Source organism: Mobula birostris, chromosome 22 (genome assembly GCF_030028105.1).
Source record: "Mobula birostris isolate sMobBir1 chromosome 22, sMobBir1.hap1, whole genome shotgun sequence".
NCBI lineage: Eukaryota > Metazoa > Chordata > Chondrichthyes > Myliobatiformes > Myliobatidae > Mobula > Mobula birostris.
The window spans coordinates 52,151,655-52,175,823 of NC_092391.1; the positions used below are offsets into that span (position 1 = coordinate 52,151,655).

The window sequence follows — 24,169 nt, forward strand, 5'->3', positions numbered from 1 at the left end:
GAGGGGGAGATGAATACTTTTTAAATATTTTTAAACATTGTACAACACTTTCAGTCCTGCGTTCGTCACGGCCATGTTAAACACCACATCAGATCTGCTGCTGTGCTTGTGTTGGCATTTGTTCATTCCCTTTGGAGACAGTGAATCAGCTCTGCCAGATCCTCTTTACATTTCTACTTCCTCTTCCAGTGTCTACACCAGCTCCTAGCACAGCTCTGACAGGAAGCAATCTGGAGTTATGTGGATATTAATTCAAAAAAAGAGGCAGTCTTCACTTCTCAATGTAAATGTAAACAAGTTCAGTACACTTGCAATTAGCTTTCATTTTTCATTGTTTAATTCAATTTACAGCTTGCAATTTACAATGTCACTGTAACCATTGAAATTGTATTGAATCACCTGCTGTTGTTAACTTTATCTTAAGGGTGTAAAAGATGTGCTACACCTTGGGTTTGTGAGCCTCTCCTGACAGTCTCCAGAATGATGCCTGCTTGCTATGATGAATAAATACTTTTATATCATTAGCTTCAATGTCTCTCTGATCACAGTCACAAGCACCATCTCCCCCATTCTCACCTGCATACCCACTTACCATTCACCTACACAGAATCTGCCATTTAAATACCAGCGTACGTTTTTGGGATGTGGGAGGGAATTGGAGCATTTGAAGATCCCAGGGAGAACATGCAAACTCCACACAGAAAAGGGGGTTGGTATTGGGTACAGGAGGCCAGCACTGAATCTGTTGCTCCCACAGGCCAGCTCGACTTGCTGCTCTGGAACCATTCTTCAAATTGGTCTATTCCAAAGCCTGAAGGGCAAAGCCAGACGTCCAAGTGCAGAGCTCAGAGATTCCAGGGGCAGGAAGCCTGAAGACCGGTCAGCAAGTCTGGAGGCAAAGTCTGCGACACTGGAGGTTGCCAAGTTCCACCGTCTGCTGGTTTGAGGGGCCAGAGTCAAAGACTGGAGGCCTGTAGGCAGCCTGCCAGGGGTTGGAGGCAGGTCTGTGTGAGCGAGGGAGAGGGTGGAAAAGGGGCTCGAGTTGTTCTGCTGAACACTCTGGGCACGCTATGTTGGTAATGGAATGTGTGGCAACACTTGTGGGCTTACCCCCAACAGTCCTCAGGAGTGTTAGTTAAGGCAAACAGCACACTTCACTGTATGTTTTGAGGTGCACACAACTAAATCTGAATCAACAGTTGCTCATTTGACCACAAGACAGAGCAGAATTAAGCCACTCGGTCTGCTTTGTCATTCCATCATGCATGATCATCCCTCCAAAATTCTCCCTCCTCCTTCACATAACCTTTGATGCAATAACTAACCATGAACCTGTCAACCTTCACTAAGACCGTAAAACACTGAGTGTGTTCCTTCAGGTTCCTGTACCTCCAACAAGCCCCCACTGCCCAGTTACACCCCTGGGACAAATTAACCTCCAGTACCAACCCGTACAGTTTTGGACTGTGGGAGGAAATCCACACAGTCACGGAGAGAATGTACAAACTCATTACAGACTGCAGCGGGAATTGAACCCCAGGTTGCTGGCTACTGTGGAACCCAGTGCCTGTGAAAGGCTCATTAAGTTTCCCCACGTACAACAGTTAACTGTGGCCTTTGGTTCCCCCCCCCCCCCAACCAAAGGGTGTCAGAAGTTTAAAAAAAAAAATGGCCTGGGTATAAGATGTGGCTGACTCAGATTTACTGTACAGGAGGAGTTGGGGGTTTTGCGTGTGTGAGGTGCAGGGGTACAGAGGGATTGCACTGAGAGCAGGACCCTCTCCCTGGGGTAGTACAGAAGGGTACCACTGAGTTTGAGGCCTCTGTTGGTTGCCAGTACACAACCCTAATTGTCAGAGGCTATTTGAGGTAATAAATTGTGTTAAAAAGTTGAAGTCTGTCCCAAGCCTTGTGGTCCAGTTTCTGTGGCGTGAAGCAACTGAGGGTACAAGACTGCCCCCCCGGATAGGACGCCAGTCTATCGCGAGGTTAACCCCAGCATTTGCCGGTACTCATTCTCAGCTGGGTGGACTGGAGCATTGTGTGGTTAAGTGCCTTACTCAAAGACACAACACACTGCCCTGGCTGAGACTCCAACCCATGACCTTCAGATCGTGAGCCAACGCCCTAACCACTTGGCCATGCGCCACACCAATAAGTAGTGTAAGGAGCCATTATTAAGGAACCATCACTGAGGAATCTTTCCAAAACCCTTGAATAGAGGAGGGAAGACAGTCAGAAATGTTGCAGTGACACATCCGGCTTCCTACCCATGGGGTAAGACCATAAGAGATAGGAACAGAATTAGGCCATTCAGCCCAAGTCTGTTCTGCCATTTCATCATGGCTGATCCATTTCCCCCTCAGCCCCAATCTCCTGCCTTCTCCCCATATCCTTTCATGCCCTGACCAATCAAGAACCTCTCAACCTCTTCTTTAAATGCACCCAATGACCTGACCTCCACAGCCACCTGTGGCAATGAATTCCACAGATTCACCACTATGGCTGAAGAAATTCCTCCTCATTTCAGTTCTAAATCAGCATCCCTCTATTTTGCCCTCTGGTCTTAGACTCTTTCCCCACCCTCCCCATAGAAAAAAAAATCTTCCTTCACATCCACTCTATCTAGGCATTTCAACATTCAATAGGTTTCAATGTAGTCCCCCTTCACTCTTCTAAATTTCAGCAAGTGCGGGCCCAGAACCATCATTTGATGCTCACGTGCCCCGTCATTCCCAAAATCATTTACATGAAGCTCCTCTGGATCCTCTCCAATGTCAGCACATCCTTTCTTAGATAAGGGCCCTAAAACTGCTCACCAGTGCCTCCATCTTGTTACTTCATGCTCTTGTTATTTGTTGCTATTTTATTTATAGCTGCATTTCAACAGTTCACCATCTTCGATGCTCTTGCTTTCATTGATCCTGTTTACAGTTACTATTCTATAGATTTGCTGAGTATGCCCACAGGAAAAAGAATCTCAGGGGATGTGTGAGGTGATGTGTTATGTACTCTGATAACAAATTTAACTGTGAACAGAACTCTTCTCGTTGGAGTCTCCTGCAACACAACTGGCTTCGCTATGACTAGGTCACAGAGTTTATTTAAATATTCTTCAACATGAAGCTTCTGTACACAAACTTTAAATATCCATTTACAGCCGGGGATCAGGCACGTAACGCAGAGACCAGCTTTAAAAATGCATTTCAGTGAAAGTAATCAAGCGCTCATTGGAAACGTCCAACTGCATCTCCTAGACAGAAGGGACATTGAATTCAGCACCCGGCACACACTGAGGCCTTCTAAAATTGGTTCATTACTTTAGAAGTGAGACCATTCAATATCACAGTTTCTTATGCAGAGCACGAAAGCCGGCCTCAGCTGCTACTGTACAAAGGAAATAGTTTATATAAAATACCAAATCTGCTTTATGGCAGCAAGACACTAAAGCACACCTGTGTGCAAGGTTTATAAAGCATTAAGATCTAAGTGTTCCTAAGATGCAAGACCAGCTCCATGGTACTCAATGAAACGATGCTTCAATGCCCGATAGAAGGTTCAGACAGCTTGAAATCCTAAAAGTAAATCCCGCCTGCCTCACTGCTTCAGCCAGGGGTGTGCTGCAATTGATGCCTTGCTCCTGTCTCCGTAATCATAAAGCAACTCCTCGCCGTCTTTGATGTCCCGAGAGGCAACTAGTATAAGGTGGGGCTTCCCGTCCACATCGTGTAACTTGGTCTGGCAGTTCCCATTCTTACTGTGATTGATCAGACGGCCCAGGCGTGTTGTTTCCTTTGTCGCATCCACACTGAAAACCAATTACGAAACACGAGAATTAGAGGGACAGTTTCTAAATGGATGAAGCAGACATTTCAGTTGGATTCAGTACTAGTTTTATGGGAGAAGTCACTGAGTGGTAAATGGTTGACTCCCTGACGACAGACAGGTAACTCCAGGAGATTATATTATCCTCAACTAGACAGCCGACATGCAAAATGGCTGTGACGGGTTCCCAACGTGGGATTCATGGACCCCTCAGTTAATGGTAGGGGTCCATGGCATAAAAAGAGGTTAAGAACCCAATCCACAAGACATAGGAGCAGAATTTGGCCATTTGGCTCGGAGTCTGCTTCACCATTCCATCATGGCTGATATATTGTTGCTCTCAATCCCATTCTCCTGCCTGCTCTCCGTAAACTTTGATACCCTTAAGAAGTACCTATCAACCTCAATATACCCAATGACTTGGCCTCCTCATCTGTTCTAAACGTATGTCCTCCTGTTCGGAGGCTGTGCTCTCTGGCGAGAGGCCTGTCATTTGGCACAGGGGCAGCTCTCCCAGCGCAGGGCAGAGACTCGAGCCTCTGACTGTGGATGAAATTAGGCACACCATTCTCAGGTTCTGAGGAAGGATCAGACTGGAACTGTTAACTCTCTCTTTCCACAGATTCCATTTGACCTGCTGTGTCCACAGATGTTTTTTGGGGAAAAAAAAAACCCACTGATGCTGAAATCCTCTGCACCAGGGAGCTTCAGAGTCAACACCTCATCGACGATCGTCATCAGAGAAAACATTACAGACCCTTCCGCCCACCACGTGCCCACACTTCTAATCTACTCCAAGATCAATCCAAACATTTCCTCCCACATGACCCTCAACTTTTCTATCATCCACGTGCCTACAAGTTTCTTAAGTGCCCTTAATGTATCTGCATCTACCACCACCCCTGGCAGGGCGTCCCACACACCCACCTCTGACGACCTCCTGATACTTTCATCAAACTCCTTAAGGTTAACCCCCCTCCTTGAATAAGCCATTTCCATCCTGGGAAAAAGTCTCTGGCTGTCCACTTGATCTATGCCTCTTGTCTTGTACACCTCTATCAATTCACCCCTCATCCCCCTTCACTCCGAGTATCAGACTTGAAGAACACTTCTTCTACACAGAGGGGTATGTCAATTATCAGTATGACACTGATGTGCAAAACCGTCACATTGCATCGTGGAGTTTTAGACTGTCAGCGGCTACAGTGACAGCACGTCGTACACAAACACGGAGCCACGAGGGGCAGGTTCACTGGGAGGGCCGGCCAGCTGGAGGGAGGGGCTTACCAGTAAGTTTTACTGAGGTACTGGAAATAATACATGTAGCAGCCAGTGGAGGGGTCCTGTGCGTACTCAGCCTCGCGGCTCTTGGCATCGGCAAATTCGATGAGGTCCCCGTGGTATTCCACCACAAACTCGCCGCGCCGGAAAGGCTTTGTGGCCATCACACCGCGACCCTTCCCGTCAATTATACTAACCTGAAAGAACAGGTCTAGTTAGGTAAATCACTGTTGACTAGAAGTATTGGGTGATCATAGGCAAGCTTCACAGAAAGCATCACACGTACTAATACATCAGTTAATGTTATGCATTTGTATTCATTATAACTCTTCAAGTTCAACTTAAATTCATTGACATTCAACCATACACATGTAAACTACCAAACAAAACCATGTTCCTCCAGACCAGTACGTATAACCCACATACATAACACAAAGTAACGAGACAGAGAGAACTAGGGTGCCTAAGATTTTTATGCAGGACTGTGGTACTTTTACATATTGCACTGTACAGCTGACATACAAAAAAATTCATGACATATGCAAGTGATGATTAATCCGATTCTGACATTGTGGACTGAGGGTGGGAAGGGGGCAGGGAAAGATAAAATATAGGAGCAGAATTAGGCCATTTGGCCCATCAAATCTGCTCCTTCATTTCATCACAGCTGAACCATTTCCCTCTTAGCCCCAATATCCTGCCTTCTCCCCGTATCCCTTCATGCCCCGACCAATCAAGAATCTATCAATCTCTTGAAGCCCAGTTCTTGTGTATATTTAAGGCAGTTGCCTGAGGCAACAAATTCACAACTCTCTGGCTAAAGAAGTTCCTACTCATCTCCTTTATAAATGGACCCCCCCCCCCCCCCCCCCCACCATTCTGAGGCTGTCCCCTCTGGTCTTAGACACTCACCATAGGAAACATCTTCTCCACATCCACTCTATCAAGGCCTTAAACCATTCAATGGATTTCAATGTCACTCCTTATTCTTCTGAATTCCAGTGAATACAGGCCCACAGCCAAACACTCCTCATATGAAGCCACAGTCAGGTTGGAGGAACAACACCTTATATTCCATCTGGGTAGCCTCCAACCTGATGGCATGAATATTGACTTCTCTAACTTCCATTAATGCCCCTCCTCCCCTTCACACCCCATCCCTTATTTATTTAATTTTTAAAAATATATTTTAATTTTTTCCCCTTTATTCCCTTTTTTTTCTCTCCCTCTGTCCCCCTCACTATAACTCCTTGCCTGCTCTCCACCCTCCAGCCTCCCCTCCCCCCTTCTCTCTCTCTCTCCCCCACCCCCCAGGCTTCCCATCCCATGATCCTCCCCCTTCTCCAGCCTGGTATCCCTTTTTCCAATCAACTTTCCAGCTCTTAGATCCACCCCTCCCCTCCTGTCTTCTCCTATCATTTCAAAGCTCCCCCTCCCCCTCTCAAATCTCTTACTATCTCTTTTTTCAGTTAGTCCTGACGAAGGGTCTCGGCCTGAAACGTCGACGGTACCTCTTCCTAGAGATGCTGCCTGGCCTGCTGCGTTCACCAGCGTTTTTTGTGTGTGTTGCTTGACTCTTCACGTGAGAATCTGTTTAATCCTGGATTCATTTTCATGAATGTCCTTTGAACCCTCTCCAGTTTCAGCACATCCCTTCTAAGATCAGGGGCACAAAACTGCTCACAATACTCTAAGTGAGGCAATTACATTAACATCAAAATTACATCCTTGCTTTTATAGTCGAGTCCTCTTGAAATGAATACTAACATTGCATTTGTCTTCCTCACCACAGACTCAACCAGCAAATTAACCTTCAGGGAATTCAGCACAAGGACTCCCAAGTCGTTCAGTGCCTCAGATTTTGTTTCCCCCCCCCCCCATTTAGAAAATAGTCTACCCTTTAATTTCTTCTACTAAAATGTATGAACCTACATTGCTAGACACTATATTCTATTTGCCACTTCTTTGCCCATTCTCCTAATCCAAGTCCTTCTGTAGCTTCTCTACTTCCTCAGAACTCCCTGCCCCTCCATCTATCTTCACATCGTCTGCAAACCTTGACTCAAAGCTATCAATTCCATCATCCAAATCATTAACATGTAACGTAAAAAGAATCAATCCCAACACAGACCCCTGTGGAACATCACTGTTCACTGGCAGCTAAGCAGAAAAGGCTCCCTTTATTCTCACTCTTTGCCTCCTGCCAACCAGCCACTGCTTTATCCATAGAAACCATAGAAACTACAGCACAGGAACAGGCCCTCTGGCCCTTCTTGGCTGTGCCGAACCATTTTCTGCCTAGTCCCACTGACCTGCACACGGACCATATCCCTCCATACACCTCCCATCCATGTATCTGTCCAATTTATTCTTAAATGTTAAAAAAGAATTCGCATTTACCACCTCGTCTGGCAGCTCATTCCATACTCCCACCACTCTGTGTGAAGAAGCCCCCACTAATGTTCCCTTTAAACTTTTCCCCCCTCACCCTTAACCCATGTTCTCTGGTTTTTTTTCCTCCCCTTGCCTCAGTGGAAAAAGCCTGCTTGCATTCACTCTATCCATACCCATCATAATTTTATATACCTCTATCAAATCTCCCCTCATTCTTCTACGCTCCAGGGAATAAAGTCCTAACCTATTCAACCTTTCTCTGTAAGTGAGTTTCTCAAGTCCCGGCAACATCCTTGTAAACCTTCTCTGCACTCTTTCAACCTTATTTATATCCTTCCTGTAATTTGGTGACCAAAACTGAACACAATACTCCAGATTCGGCCTCACCAATGCCTTATACAACCTCCTCATAACATTCCAGCTCTTATGCTCAATACTTCGATTAATAAAGGCCAAAATACCAAAAGCTCTCTTTACGACCCTATCTACCTGTGACGACACTTTTAGGGAATTTTGTATCTGTATTCCCAGATTCCTCTGTTCCATTGCACTCCTCAGTGCCTTACCATTAACCCTGTATGTTCTACATTGGTTTGTCCTTCCAACATGCAATACCTCACACTTGTCAGTATTAAACTCCATCTGCCATTTTTCAGCCCATTTTTCCAACTGGTCCAAGTCCCTCTGCAGGCTCTGAAAACCTTCCTCACTGTCTACTACACCTCCAATCTTTGTATCATCAGCAAACTTGTTGATCCAATTTACCACATTATCATCCAGGTCATTGATATAGATGACAAATAACAATGGACCCAGCACTGATCCCTGTGGCACACCACTAGTCACAGGCCTCCACTCAGAGAAGCAATTCTCTACCACCACTCTCTGGCTTCTTCCATCGAGCCAATGTCTAATCCAATTTACCATCTCTCCATGTATACCTAGCGACTGAATTTTCCTAACTAACCTCCCATGCGGGACCTTGTCAAAAGCCTTTCTGAAGTCCATGTAGACAACATCCACTGCCTTCCCTTCATCCACTTTCCTGGTAACCTCCTCGAAAAACTCTAACAGATTGGTCAAACATGACCTACCACGCACAAAGCCATGTTGACTCTCCCTAATAAGCCCCTGTCTATCCAAATGCTTGTAGATTCTGTCTCTTAGTACTCCCTCCAATAACTTACCTACTACTGACATTAAACTCACCGGCCTATAATTTCCCGGATTACTTTTCGATCCTTTTTTAAACAATGGAACAACATGAGCCACTCTCCAATCCTCTGGCACTTCACCCGTAGACAGCGACATTTAAAATATTTCTGCCAGGGCCCCCGCAATTTCAACACTAGTCTCCTTCAAGGTCCGAGAGAACACTCTGTCAGGTCCCGGGGATTTATCCACTTTAATTTTCCTCAAGGCATGCTAGAATCTTTCCTGTAACACCATGGGCTCGTAGCTTTTTAAAGCAGCTTCATGTGTGGCACCTTGTCAAAGGCCTCCTGAAAATCCAAATACACATCAACTGATTCTCCTTTGTCTATCCTGCTTGTTATTTCTTCAAAGAATTCCAACTGATTTGTCAGGAAAGATGTTTCCTTGAGGAAACCATGCTGGCTATGGCCCATTTTATCATGTACCCTAAACCATATCCTTAACAATTGACTCCATCTTCCCAAACACTGGCCTATAATTTCCTTTCTTCTGCCTCTCTCCCTTCTTGAAGGGTGGAGTGACATTTGCAGTTTTCCAGTCTTCCAGAACCATTCCAGAACCTAGTGATTCTTGAAAGATTATTACTAATGTCTCCACAATTTCTTCAGCCATCTCTTTCAGAATCCTGGGGTGTACACCGTCTGGTCCAGGTGATGTATTTACCTTCAGATCTTTCAGTTTCCCAAGCACCTTCTCCTTAATAATGGTAACTACTCTCATGTGTGAAGCCAAGCAGAGCTGCAGAACGGATGATGCTAATGAGAGAGATAACGAAAGACAATGGAGAAACATTCAAAATGCTAATAAGAGAGAAGAGAGAGATTAACGAGTAAGAGACACAATTCAGATGTTGGCATCTGCCACAGACCGTTTGCTTTGAACCTGAACTGTTTGAAGTTTGATGGACAGGTGATACCCCATCAGGGGGATAAAAATAGTGGGTTTGCTAAGGCACGACACACACATGCCACGAGACCCTGGAAAGAGCAGCGTGCCCCACAAGTTGGTGGGAGTTTGGAGGACCGGTTCGCGGGAGTTGGTCAGAGGCTCACAGGGTGTAAAGGTACAATTGGTGGGAACCCGGTGTGTGTTCGCCCTTGCCTGGGTGCCAGGTTCACCATGGAAGAACGATCGCATCCGGAATGGAGGGGTCACAGTCGGTGACCACAGCTGGATCAGAAGGCATCGAAAGGTTTGCCTGAAACCAACTGCATCTCTCACTCTCTCCCCCCCAAATGGTACAACAACAGCGATTGCTTCGAACTGCACTAGACTAAACTGAACTCTGCTTCACCTTAAGACTGATCATTTTACCCCCAGACTGTGATAGAGGTTGGGTGATTCCTATTAACCTATTTCTGTGTATATGTGTATACCATCATTGCTAACCTGTTACATTTATATCCTTGCAGTTAGTGTACTGTATTACCTATTTCTTTAATAAAATTTTATTAGTTCCTAGTAATCTCAGAGTGTTCCATTTCTGCTGGTTTGGCAACCCAGTTACGGGGTACGTAACACTACACAGTTCATGACACCTGGAACTTCCACCATACTGCTTGTGTCTTCTACAGTGAAAACTGATGCAAAATACTTGCTCAGTTCATCCACCAATCCCTTGTTCCCCACTTCTACCACTCCAGCATCTTTTTCCAGTTACCGATATCCATTCTTGCCCCTCTTTTACACTTTATGCATCTGAAGAAACTTTTGGCATCCTCTAATATAATTGGCTAGCTTACTTTTGTATTCCATCTTAACCTTCTGAATGACTTTTTTTAATTGCCTTCTGCTGGTTTTTAAAAGCTTTCCAATCCTCCAACTTCCCACTAAATTGGCTTTTATGTTGGCTTTGACTTCTCGTCAGCCATGGTTGTCTCATCTTTCCTTTAGAATACTTCTTCCTCTTTGGGATGTATATATCCTGTGCCTTCTGAATTGCTTCCAGAAATTCCAGACATTGCTGTTCTGCCATCATCTCTGCCAGTATTCTTTTCCAATCAATTCTGGTCCATTGCACGACACCCAATTCAGAATAGTGGATCCCCTACTGGGCTCAATCACGAGCTGCTCTAAAAAGCCATCTCATAGGCATTCTAGAAATTCCCCCTCCTGGAATCCAGCACCAACCTGATTTTCCCAATCTACCTGCATATTGAAATCCCCCATGACTATTGTAATATTACCCTTCTGAAATGATTTTTCTATCTCCCATTGTAATTTGTAAGGCCACATCCTTGCAACTATTTGGGAATCTGCATACATCTCTTACCCTTTTACTCTTGCAGTTTCTTCGCTCTATCTGCAATGACTCCACAGCCTTCCAACCCTATGTCACCTCTTTCCAGTGATTTAATTTTATTTTTTTTGAGCCAACAGAGCAATGTTGCTGCCTCTACCCTCTTGCCTGTCCTTTCAATACAATGTGTATCCTTGGACATTAATCTCCCAGCTGTAATCTTTCAGCTATGATTCAGTGAAGCCTATATCATACATATCAACCTGTAACTGTGCTACAAGATCATTTACCTTGTACCATATACTGTGCGCAATCAAATATAACACCTTCAGTGCTGTATGCATCCTTTGCAATTTTGTCTGGGCTGTAGGAAGTCTGGGAGATCTCCAGACAGAGTACAGAACACTGCCCCTGGAGACATTCTTACTGAATGATTATGTCCTAATAGTTGAGGAATGAACAAAGGTACAGAGAGAGAGCAACTTACAAGACAAGTTACCTCACTCAGGCCCAAGCTCGATGAGCCAAAGCCAATCTAAAGACTGGCACACTCCAAGACAATGGCCGCTCCAAGAACCATGGTTGAGAAAAGGGGAAGAGAGCAGGAAGCATGAGAGACACACATTCTGTAATGATTGATAAACCAATTGTTTGTAATCAAATGACCTTCCCCGGTGTCTCAGGGCTGGTTGTGTCCGGACCTTTACCATCCCTTGCCCCAGCACTCCTCTGCCACCTGTCCCACAGCCCTCCTGTGGCACTCCACCCTCACCATTCCCAACATACTTTGCTCCTGCCAGATTTACAAACTCACTCTCCGCTCCATGTTGACAAATACAGTACCGTGCAACAGCCTTAGGCATTGTAGCTATATACATGTGCCCAAGACTTTTGCATAGTACCGCACAGTACGAGTCAAAAGGTAAACAGTATGATGCCTCTGGTGTTTCATAAGTGATCAGACCCGGATGATGGCAGTGAGTTCAGTAGTCTCACGGCCTGGGGGAAGCTGTTTCCCATCCTAACAGTTCTTGTCCTAATGCTATGATACCTCCTGTCTGATAGTGGGGCGGGGGTGGCCTTAAAGAAATTGTTGGATGGATGGGGGGGGGGGGGGGGGAAATCACTGACAATGCTAAGGGCCCTGCATATGCAGCACTCTGGATAAATCTCAGATAAGTGTAATAGGTACTCTCAGCAGTCCTCGCAACCTTTTGTAGGGTCTTGCGGTCAGATGCCTTGCAATTCCTGTACCAGATGGTGATACAACTGGTCAGGACACTCTTAACCATGCTTCTGTAAAATTTAGTGGGGGAGAGAATGCCTTGCTCACCTCAATCTCTTCAAGAAGTGCTTTCTTGACAACAGGCAGTATTGAGGGGCAGGGTGAGATTGTCCGTTACGTACACAACACTCCTGATAAATATCTCCAATGGGTGGAAGACAGACCTCACCATTTCCCATCCCAACAGTCCTACGGTACCTCCTGCCTGATGGTAGGGGGTCAAAGAGTTTGTTATTCCTTACACTTGTGTTTTTTAGGGCTGCATCAGATCTGGAGTAACGATTATTTTGCTCTTTACACCTTTGTACTGGAAACGACATTACACAACCTTGACAAATAACTCCTGCCACCCAAAACAATCTGGTCTCCAACTCCGCAATAAAAAAAAATATAAACTGTGTCAGGGGATGAGATTGCTCCCATTCCTGTCCACCGCCAGTGTGGAGATCCCAGCCCTGACTGGCTCAAACAACTGAACCCAGATGTGAAGCCCAGCCCAGCACGTCAAGATTAACATAATACCTTCATTCCTTCTTCCTTCCCAGTCCGAATCAATTCATCAATTACTTTCTTTTCTTCTGACTGTTGGCAGAATAGAAGTGAATAAGTCAACAGGTCGCTGGAGGATTATGGGCCTCCTGGCCAGCAACCAGTGAGAGAAACACTCAATCTCACTGGGCATGCTCCTCTTCCCTTCAGTACTTTACCTCTTCCACCCATCCCTTCTCCCCCAACCTGGTCTCAACCGTCACCTTAAGGCTCATTTATACTTGTGCGTGCTAGGTTACACCGCAGCCTACCCAAGTGGGCGACGCTGTCGTGAGCATTTATACTTGTGAGTTGGTGTGTCTGCGTCACTGCCAAAACGCTAGTTGGTGAAGGGGTTTCTATGCCACTGTGTTGAGTTTCTTCATGTTGAAACTCAACACGAAGAAACTCAAACTTCAAACAATGGCGACTGAAACTGAAGGAAGGTGAATTTTCTGTGCCTGTCCGGCCACAGAGACATGGACGAGGAAAAGCATTTCAAATATTCTCGGATGACGGCAGGTAGATTTGACAATTTGGTTCATCGTCTCCAACCATTTATTTCGCATCAGTGTACGCACAGTATACTCAGAGACTGGCAGTCACCATTCGAGTTTTAGCTTCAGGTGGAAGTCAACAGACTGTAGCAGCCAGCTACAAACTGGCGTCAAGCACAGGGCCCTCCATAATTTCGGAGGTCTGTAAAGTTTTATGGAAAGCATTGCAGCCAGAGTTCCTTCCCTGCCCTTCAGTTGCCCAATGGGAAGCGATTGCAGCGTAGGAGGAAGTGCGATGTTACCAAGCAGACCAATCATAGTTGTTCGGTCTGCGTCGCCGCGACACGTAGTTACATTTTGGGAGAGGTGCACGTTAGGCTACAGCATAGGGTTCATGGCTACGCCATACCTACGGCGTACATTTGACGCACAAGTATAAATCAGCCTTTAGAGTAACCCCATCCCTCCCCCCACCCTTCTTATTCTGGCCTCTTCCCCCTTTCCAGTCCCGATAAAGGGTTGCAGTCTGAAACTTCAACTGTTTATTCATTTCCATAGATGCTGCCTGACATTAAAGAAAGCTTTTGGCACATTGGCCTTCATAAATCATGTATTGAGTACAGGAGATGGGATGTTAAGTGCGTGGTGATAAACTGCGAGATGCAGGTTATAATTTCATATGTAGTTTGTAAGTAAGAGGACCATTAATGTAGTATTTTTATTCTTATTGAGTACAGGAGATGGGATATTATATTGAATTTGCATAAGACATTGGTGAGGCCCAATTTGTCTGTGCACCAACCTACAGAAAAGACGTGAACATGGCTGAAAGAGTACAGAAAAGAAGGTACAAGGATGTTGCTGGGCCTGGAGGACCTGGGTTATGAGGAAAGATTGAAAACGTTAGGACTTTATGCAAGGTTTTTTCCACTGACACTGGGTGGGACTACAATGAGAAGTCATGGTTTAAGAGTGAAAGGTGAAAGGTTTTAAGGGGAATATGAGGGGAAACTTCTTCAATCAGAGGGTGGTGAGAGAGTGGAACGAGCTGCCAGTGTGAGTGGTGCATGCGAGCTCCATTTCAATGCTAACAGAAGCTTAGACAGGGGTATGGATGGTAGGGGTATGGAGGGCTATGGTCCCGGTGCAGGTCGATGAGAGTAGGCAGTGTAAATGGTTCTGCATGGACTAGATGGGCTGAAGGGCCTGTTTCTGTGCTGGACTTTTCTACGACTTTATAACCTGCCGAGTTCCTCCTGCATTGTGGGTGTGGGTGTGGGGTGGGGGGTGTGTGTGTTGCTTTGGGCAGATGCTGGAAATCCAATCTTGGCTTACCTTCAGCTGCCCTTCACACTTCCTATGGCTCCTCCGGATTGGGAAGTAATCAGTGACCTTGCGGTACTTGCTCCCTGGGCTTTTCACACTGGGAGAGACAGGGGAGAGCATTCAATCCCAAAGCAGCAACAACTCCGGTGCAGAGAGTAATCAGTAAATTTTAATATCAAAGTACATGTGCGTCACCATACACAACCCTGAGATTCATTTTCTCACAGGCATACTCAATAAATCCAATAACCACAGAATCAGTGGAAGACCACACCAACAGGGTGCACAACTAGTCTGCAAAAGACAACAAACTCTGCAAATACAGAACAGAAAACATAATAAGCAATAAATAGAGAACTTGAGATGATGAGAATTTGAAGGTGAGCCCATAAGTTGTGGGGACAGTTCAGTGACGGGGTGGGGGGGGGGGGGCGGAAGAGAAGAAATTAAGTTGAGTGAAATTATCCCCTTAGGTTCAAGAACCTGATGGTTGAGGGGTAGTAACTGTTCCTGAACCTGGGGGTGAGAGCCCTGAGGCTCCTGTACCTCCTTCCTGATGCAGCAGTGAGAAGAGAGCATGGCCTGGGTGATGGGGGTCTCCGGTGATGAATGCTGCTTTCCTGCGACAACGTTTCATGTAGATGTACTCAAAGATGGGGTGGGCTTTACCCATGTTGGACTGGGCCATATCCACTACTTTTTGTAGGATTTTCCATTCAAGGGCATTGGTGTTTCCATACCAGGCTGTGATACAGTCAATATACTCTCCACCACAGTGCAGATGTTTCAGTCCTGCCTCCCTCAGCCATAGCAGCAACGACCAGAGCCAGTTCAGTTCAGCCAGTCAGACAGATGGCACATTACCTGACTATTCCATGTTATTTTCATTAAACCCACAACCCACTTTCAATTCAAGATGTTACACTGTATCACAATAAATTGTCCCAGGAGCAGGTGGGGGGGGGGGCCATGAGACTGGGGCCATTACCTTCAGAATCAGAGGCTAAGCTATCACTTTCGAGTCCAGGGGTTCCCAGTCTGGGGTCCACTGACCCCTCCGTTAATGGTCGGAGTTCAATGCATCTGAAAGGTTGGGAGCCCTGGGTTTAGACCACAAGACACAGGAGCAGAATTATGAAATTTAGCCCATCAAGGCTGATCTGCCATTCCATCACGGACAATTTATTATCCCTCTCAGCCCAATTCTCCCCATAACCTCTGACACCCTGACTAATCTAGAACCTATCAACCTTCACTTTAAATATACCCAATGACTTGGCATCCACAGCCAAAATTCACCACTCTCTGGCAAAAGAAGTTGCTCCTGGTCTCTGTTCTAAAGGGTCGCCCTGTATTCTGAGGCTGTGTCCTCTGGTCCTAGACTACCCAATGATAGGAAATATCCTCTTCATGAATATTCTATCGTGGCCTTCCAATATCCGACAGGTTTCAATGAGAAAGGGGATGTCAGAGGCAAGTTCTTCACACAGAGCGATGGGTGTGTGGAACACACTGCCGGGTGGAGGGTAGAGACAGATACCACACATTCAGGACATTTAAGACAGTCGAGGCACACGGATGGCAGAAAAATGAACGACTACGTGGAAGAGAAGGGTCAGGTTGACCTTAGAGTAGTTTAAAAGGTTGGCACAACACATGGGCTGAAAAGCCTGCACCGTGCTGCAGCTGGACACATTATCCAAGTTTTACTCTGCAACACGGGAATGTGAGAGCCCACTCTGGGGGAAAATAAGTGGACCAGACAGAGCACCAAGGGCTACAGGCCGAATACTGGTAAATGGGTGAGCAGAGATGGAATATGGGTCACCGTGGATAGGTGGGCTGTGCTATGATTATGAAAACACAAGTTACTTAAAAAGAGAACGAGACAAACTGTTGAGTAGAAAAATACCCTGGTACATTAGAAAAACAGGAAGGACATCACAAAGAGCAGGGAGATTACAATCCAACATTAGAGGCACTGGAGAGATCACGCTCAATAATGTGCACTGTTTTGGTCCCATATTTAAGGATATTGTTATACTTAAGACGGTTGTGCAAAGCGACCCATGCAGTCCTGTGGATCACTGGAACGGAAGAGAAGTGTTGAACCCACCGTCAACTGTAGAGACATGGGGAATTGACAAGGTGGTGTTCCCCCTAATGGGGGTATCTGATACCAGGGCACCGTTTCAGCTTAAAAGGGTGCCCATTTCAGAATGAAGAGGAATTTCGTCACTGAGATTTGTGACTCTACCAGAGAGCTTTGCGGGTGAAATCATTTGAGAGCTCAAGTGACTGGAAATTTTGAACTGCAGAGTGTCAAGGGGCATGGGGAGAGAATGGTGATACTGATGCCAAGGTCAGTCTCGATGGTACTGACCAGCAGAACAGGCTTGATGGGATGAAGAATATTGTCCCACTGCTCTTTGTGATACGGTCCCTTTAGCCATGATATTGTCCTGACCCTTCAACCGACTCTGAGCTCAATCTAACCCTTCCCTTCCCCCTTAAACTTTTATTTTTTCCTTCCATAACAAACCTTAATCCAAATGATCAGAAACCTACTCGGTGAGGAGGAAGAGCCCAGGCACAACTGAGGTGCAGAATCACAGGGTGATGTAGTGGTTAGCCAATGACGCAGGTTCAATCCCCACCATTGTCTGTAAGGAGTCCGTACATTTTCCCCGTGGCCGTGTGGGTTTCCTCCCACACTCCAAAAGACCTACGGGTTAGTAGGCTGATTGGGCAGCGCAGGCTCATTCAGGAAGGGCCTGTTACCGACCTATACCTCCGAAACAAAAATACATAACAAAATCAATGTGCAGAGTTTAACTTACGGCGTGCGTTTCCGAGGCTTCCCGATACACTTCGTTGGGACACATTTTGCATTTGTTTTTGTGCTTTTGCTCCTCCCGGGAGGTTGGGCAGCAGGCTTGCTCTTTTTCAGGGATTTGCCCCCAGCGAACGAGGCAGTCGCTGCAGCCTCTGCTCTTTCCTCACCGGCACTTTGCTCCCTGCTCGTCTCTTTAGCAGACTTTGTGGAATCTCCAGCAGTGGGTATACAAATCTTTTCTTCACCTGCAGTAACAGGGTATTTAAATACAAACATGCACTGTCTTTAAACTGTCAAACAAGGGTTTTCTCCATAAGTACAAGAGAACAAAACTAGACCAGTTGCAGTTGCCTGTAGGATATGAAGAAACGATTGATTACAGAGATTCAATCATGAATTTCTGTAGATGTACCATGTAACTGGCTGCCTCACTGTCTGGTGTGAGGTGGGGCAGGGCACTGCACAGGATCATAAAAAAGCTGCAGAGAGTTGTAAACTCAGTCAGCATCGTCACGAGCTCTGTTCTTCCCAGTATTCAGGACCCCTTCAAGGAGCAGTGCCTCAAAAAGGTGGCATCCATCATTAAGGACCCCCATCACCCAGGTCATGCCTTGTTCTGATTGCTTCCATCAGGAAGGAGATAAAGGAGCCTAAAGGCCCACACTCAGTGACTCAGGAACAGCCTCTGCCAGATTTCGGAATGGACACTGAATTCATGAACACTACCATACTATTTTCCCCTCTTATTTATACACACACAATGCAAGACATAATAAAAACTGTAAATTACATTAAATATATAAATATGTACACAGACACTTACTGTAATTTAGTTTTATGTATTGTAATGTACTGCTGCCACAAAACAACAAATTTCACGACATATACCAGTGATATTAAACTAGATTCTGATTGGTTCCGCTGAAGAGCCGAAAAGACACGCTGGGCCGATGGGCAGCTACTGAGGTAATCAGATTCAATAAATTTAAACATTTGTACAAACGCAACTATCCTCTTGTGGATCCAACATGAAACCAACAGGCAAAATCTCAAACTGTTGTTCAGAGTTAGGTCACTCAATAGTTGTTGGTTTGAGCAGAGATGTGAAACAATTACAGGCACAAAAAACAGAAGTGGACAGGCTGGAGGCGGGGGGGTGGGGGGGGTGGGGGGGTGGAGGTGAGAATTATTTTACTTTGCAAAGATTCAAAACAAGATTTCTCAGACCAAATCAGTTACTTCACTTGCAGTGAGTAACAAAGTTTCAGCAGTCATTATTACTGTCTTTGCGGGATCACATAGTCAAGCTAATACAAGTCAGTGCACTGCCCAAGGCCCAAGCAGGAGTGTCAGCCTGCTTCTGCATAGTTTCCCTGCAGGAGGTTAGGCCACTGTTTTTACTCATCAATCACTAACTAAACACTAATTAGCAGTTTGCAGAGATTTGGCATGACATTGAAAACTTTGACAAGCTTCTATAGATGTGTAGAGGAACGTATATTGACTGGTTGCATCACAGCCTGGTGTGGGAACGCCAATGCCCTTGAAGGGAAAATCCTACAAAAAGTAGTGAATACGGCCCAGTCCATCGCGGGTAAAGCCCACCCGACCACTGAGCACATTTACACAAAACACTGTCACAGGAAAGCAGCATCCATCATCAGGGACCCCCACCATCCAGGCCAAGCTCTCTTCTCGCTGCTGCCATCGGGAAAAAGGTACAGGAGCCTCAGGACTCACACCATCAGGTTCAGGAACAGCTATTATCCCTCAACCATCCGGCTCTTGAACCAGAGGGGATAACTTCACTCGCCCCATTATTGAAATGTTCCCATAACCTATGTGGGAACATAGTCTTTATGTTCTTGATATTTATTTATTTTTTGTATTAGCACAGTTTGCTGATTTCTGTACTCTGGTTGAACGCCCTAGCTGGACATCCTGATTGGTCCTGTTATGGTTATTATTCTATCGATTTATTGAGTATGCCCACAGGAAAATGAATCTCAGCATTATACATGGTGACAGATAAGCACTTTGATAATAAATTTACTTTGAACTTTAATGAGCTGGAAATTGGATGAATGAATGTACTATCAATTGCTACAGAGCTGTTTCGAGGAACATGGCTGGGGTAACTGATTGTAAAGTGCGTTAGCTGGTTGGGGAATGTGTGAAATAGACCTCTGTTCGAAGTGGCAATGTTTCACTGCGCCAGTGGAGGTAGAACTGTGATCATTGCTCCAGGTTCAACCCTGCCATCCGTCACTGTGTTGTGTGTTACTCCTGTGACCATGCATGTGTTAAACACAAGATTCTGCAGACGCTGCAAATCCAGCACAACGCACAAGTCCCTCTGTTCACTACTATTTACTGGGCATGTCCTCGCCCCAGTTGACTCCCCAGATTCTACAGATGTTGGAAATCTTGAGCAAATCTGCTAAATTCCTCCAGCATTGTGTGCATATTTCCCAAAATACATCTCCTCCTACTTGACAGAATTAAACCAGTCTTCAAATTCACACATCACAATCCAGATCTTTGAAATGACAAAGGGATTTCATGAAATACAGACACTATTTCTCCCAATAAACCGGATTAAAAAGATTAAGGCGTCAAGGCTGAAGGCGAAGGACGAACCAGTGTTCTGCTTACTACTCCGCGAACCTTTACTTGCCTCAGTGCTGAACTGTCTGTTAGAGACTCTGCGGTTCACATTGTGTGCAATTTGCTTAGTTACTTTCTAAAAAAAAATTGTTTGCACGATTTGTTCTTTCTTTGCACATTGGACGTATGACTGTTTGTGGCATCGTGATTTCTATTGAGATTCTTTGTTTTTTGCCTGCCTTCAAGGCGGCAGATGGATGGATCTCTCACCATCCCCCCAACTTGCACCCCTTCCCCTGTCTCTTCCCACCCCCCCGCCAACCTCACAGTCTCCTCCAGGATCTGCCAGCCCCTACCTGCCATCTTCCCTTTGCAGTTCCTTGACCCAGAAATCACAGCACTGCTGACCCACTGAGTTCCTCCAGCAACTTGTCTCTTGCTCTCAATTCTGGTGGTCTGCTGTCACGGAGTTATAGCTTGCATATCTAATTATACCCAATGCCTGCCCTGGCAGGTGAAATCAGCTCTGGCAGACTAGGAGGTCAGACCCAGCAGCAGGAGGGTGGTTCTGCAACGCTCCGTGGAGAGCGAAAGGCACGATAAGGCGCGTAGACATCCACTGCAACCAAGACCCCAGTTTGCGATGGCTACTTGTACCACTGGATCCGGACTTCAGAGTTCGAGGGAGTGCAGCTGTCTGCAGTCCATCGTTTTGCCCTCTTTAAAAACTCTCCCGCCCAGGTTTCTTGTCATCATCGGATACGACGGACACCCACTATCGAATTATCTAAAACATCAGAGACCGAACCTGCTTGTGAAAGATGCACAGGTGAAGACTTCACATACCTCCTTTCTGCCTCTGAGTTTCACATTTAACAGTGTACTTCACTTGGACCTTCATTTGATTCGAAGTTGCAGAGTTTTCATCTTGCAGTGGGACACGTTTAGAACGGGTTCGCATGGAGGTGAGGCACAGGGTCTTTAGTTTATCGGGTGCAGGCAAAGGAGAGGAAAAGAAACACTTATTAATCATTTCACTGGGATATTGCAAAGTGCCATGCCATCAATTGTCTCTTAATAATTTTAATGTAGATTACAGATTTAAATCTACATTAAAGATCAGCTTTTATGGTTTACAATTTGCAAACAGGAGTCACACCTTCACAGTAATAGTGTAAATGAGTTGCATGCCTGAACAGCTGCAGATTGGTGGTCATGAATGGAGCACAGTGAGGTCAGAGGTCACACTACACATACAAAAACTTTCAGAATGAGGTTTAAATTGTATGGTCAAGCATTCTGATGGACGAAATGAAAGTGCAGACTACTTTCTAAATGGAGACAGAATTCAACAATCTGAGGTGCAAAGGGACTTGGGAGTCCTCGTGCAGGATTCCCTGAAGATTAATTTGCAGGTTGAGTCGGTGGTGAGGAATGCAAATATGATCCTAGCATTTATTTCGAGAAGACTAGAATATAAAAGGATGTAATATTGAGACTTTATGAAGTATTGGTGAGTCCTCACTTCGGAGTATCGTGAGCAGTTTTGGGCCCTTTGTCTCAGAAAGGACGCGCTAACACTGGAGAGGGTTCAAAGGGGGTTCACAAAAATGATTTAGGGGTTGAAAGGCCTGTCATACAAGGAGTGAGTGATGGCTCTGGTCCTCTACTCTCTCTCTGGAATTCACGAGAATGGTTGGGGGGGGGGGGGAAGGGGTCTCATTGAAATCTATCATGTGTTGAAAGGCCTTGATAGAGTGGATGTGGAGAGGGTGTTTCCTATGGTGGGGGAGTCTAGGACCAGAGGACAGCCTCACAATAGAGGGACGTCCATTTAGAATGGACATGATGAAGAATTTCCTTAGCCAGAAAGTGGTGAATCTGTGGAATTTGTTGCCACAGGCAGCTGTGAAGGTCAAGTCATTGGGTATGTTTAAGGCAGAGGATGATAGATTCTTGATTAGTCAGGGCATGAAGGGATACAGGGAGAAGGCAGGAGATTGGGGCTGAGGGAAATGGGTCAGCCATAATGAAATGGCAGAGCAGACTCGATGGGTTAATTGACCTAATTCTGTTCCATATCTTATGGTGATACCCTAATGAGTGGCTTTTGTATGCCAAAGTTAGGAAGTTAGGGTCCCACGATAGGTCACAGCATAACTATCAAGAACTAAACCAGATGTGCATGAGGGTCAAACAGTAAGCAGCTTGCTAAAGTCATTTTGCCTAAATGTCAGCTTCCATTTTTTGTGGGGAGCACCAAACCAAGACACAGACACTTGGAACTTTATTGATTATATTCAAAGATCCAAGGTACATTTACTATCAAAATATGTATGCAGCAGTATACAACCCTGAGACTCATCTTCCCCACAGACAGCCACAAAACGAAGAAAACCAACTGTTCAAAGAATATTAAACTCTTCCCCCACTGAACATGCAAAAAAAAGCAACAAAACACAGTATAAAAACACAAAATCAAGAGAGTCCAGATATATTCAGTTTATTGTAGTTCTAGTGTTGTTATGCACCATCGCCCTGACCAACACACCACGGCAATTTGCTAATACATGTAAATGTATCTGGCAAATAAAGATGATCCTTAATAATTATTCTGAAGATCCTAGAATAATTGTTTCAATGAGATCTTTTTTTCAACTCCAATCAGCACAGACACAACCTGCTCAACTTTTCCCTTATGTCAACACTTTTACTTCAGGAATCAACCTGGTCTCTTCACCACCTCCAAAACAGGTCAGAGTTCTAACTAGCAGTTTCAGTAACATCCTGTCATTGCACATCATCTAAAACTTCAAACTTCTATAGATGCACAGTGGACATTATCCTGACTGGCTGCATCATTGCCTGGTTATGTAAATATCAATGCCAAGAACAGAAAAGCCTACAAAAAGCAGTGGATACAACCCAATGCATCATATGAAAAGCCCTCTCCACCATTAAGCACATCTCCAATGAGCACTGCCACAAGAAAGCAACATCCATCATTAAGGACTCCCGTCATCCAGGGGACCATGCTCTCTTCTCGCTGCTGTCATTGGGAAGGACTTGGGTCCCACACTATAAAGTTCAGGTACAAATATTACCCCTCTACCATCCGGTTCTTGAACTGGTGTGGATAGCTTCACTCAGCTGGTCACTGGACTCACTTTCAAGGACTCCACAACTCACGTTCTCAGTATTATTTATTTTCTCTTTTTCTGCTTGTCCAGTTTGTTGTCTCTACGCATTGGCAGTTTGTCAGTATTTGTGTACAGTTGCTCAAAGGAAATTTATTATCAGAGTACATAGACATCACCTTTTCTTGTGGGCATACTCAATAAACTCTATAGAATAACAACCATAAGAATCAATGAAAGAACGCCCTTCTAGGGTGTTTAACCAGAGTGCAGAAGACAACAAACGGTGCAAATCCAAATAATAACAGATAAGCATCAAATATCCAGAACGTGAGATAAAGAGTCCTTGAAACTGAGCCCATTGGCTGTGGGAACAGTTCAATGATGGGCAAGTGAAGTTACATAAGAAACGAGTGAAGTTATCCCCTTTGTTCAAAAACCTGATGGTTAAGAGGTAATAACTGTCCCTGAACCTGGTGTTGAGAGTCCTGAGGTTTCTGTACCACCTTCCTGATGGTTGCGGAGTAATAACTGCCCCTGAACCTGATGGTGGGGTCCTGAGGCTCCTGTACCACACTCCTGATGGCAGCAGCAAGAAGAGAGCATGTCCTGGATGGTGGGGGTCCCTGATGATGGATGCTGCTTTCTTGTGAAAGTTCATGTCAAAATGCTCAATGGTGAGGAGGGCTTTACCCATGATAGTTTTTCCACCGATTGTATTGTATTCCTTTGTTTTTACTGTGAACGACCACAAGAAAATTAATCTCAGGTGACGTAATAAATTTACTCTGATCTTTGTAAGGTTGCTTCAAACCTTCCTTCAGTATTCCACAACCCTTGTATTATATTAGACTTAATTATATGTCAGCTGTACCACAGGTCAACCCACCGGGCTTCACACAATAGGCCTTCCAGATTCCTAGGTACCAGAGCAGCTTTCATGTAGTGCGTACTGTTCCTTGAACTTACACAGGCTTTGCTGGAACAGTGGAGGAGACC

General features: G+C 45.3%; 1 protein-coding gene across 1 annotated transcript in view; it reads right to left on the reverse strand.

The window, feature by feature from the left end:
• Positions 1–321: 321 nt before the first annotated feature.
• The window catches only part of kmt5aa (lysine methyltransferase 5Aa), a 35,417-nt gene continuing 11,569 nt past the window's right edge, over positions 322–24,169 (reverse strand). The window contains exons 3-8 of the mRNA XM_072240751.1: positions 20,880–21,012; positions 17,431–17,671; positions 14,600–14,687; positions 12,762–12,821; positions 5,113–5,303; positions 322–3,808 (exon numbers count right to left, since the gene is read on the reverse strand). Of these exons, the coding sequence (XP_072096852.1) occupies positions 3,598–3,808; positions 5,113–5,303; positions 12,762–12,821; positions 14,600–14,687; positions 17,431–17,671; positions 20,880–21,012 (924 nt within the window). The 3' untranslated portion in view covers positions 322–3,597. The remainder of the gene's footprint in view (positions 3,809–5,112; positions 5,304–12,761; positions 12,822–14,599; positions 14,688–17,430; positions 17,672–20,879; positions 21,013–24,169) is intronic.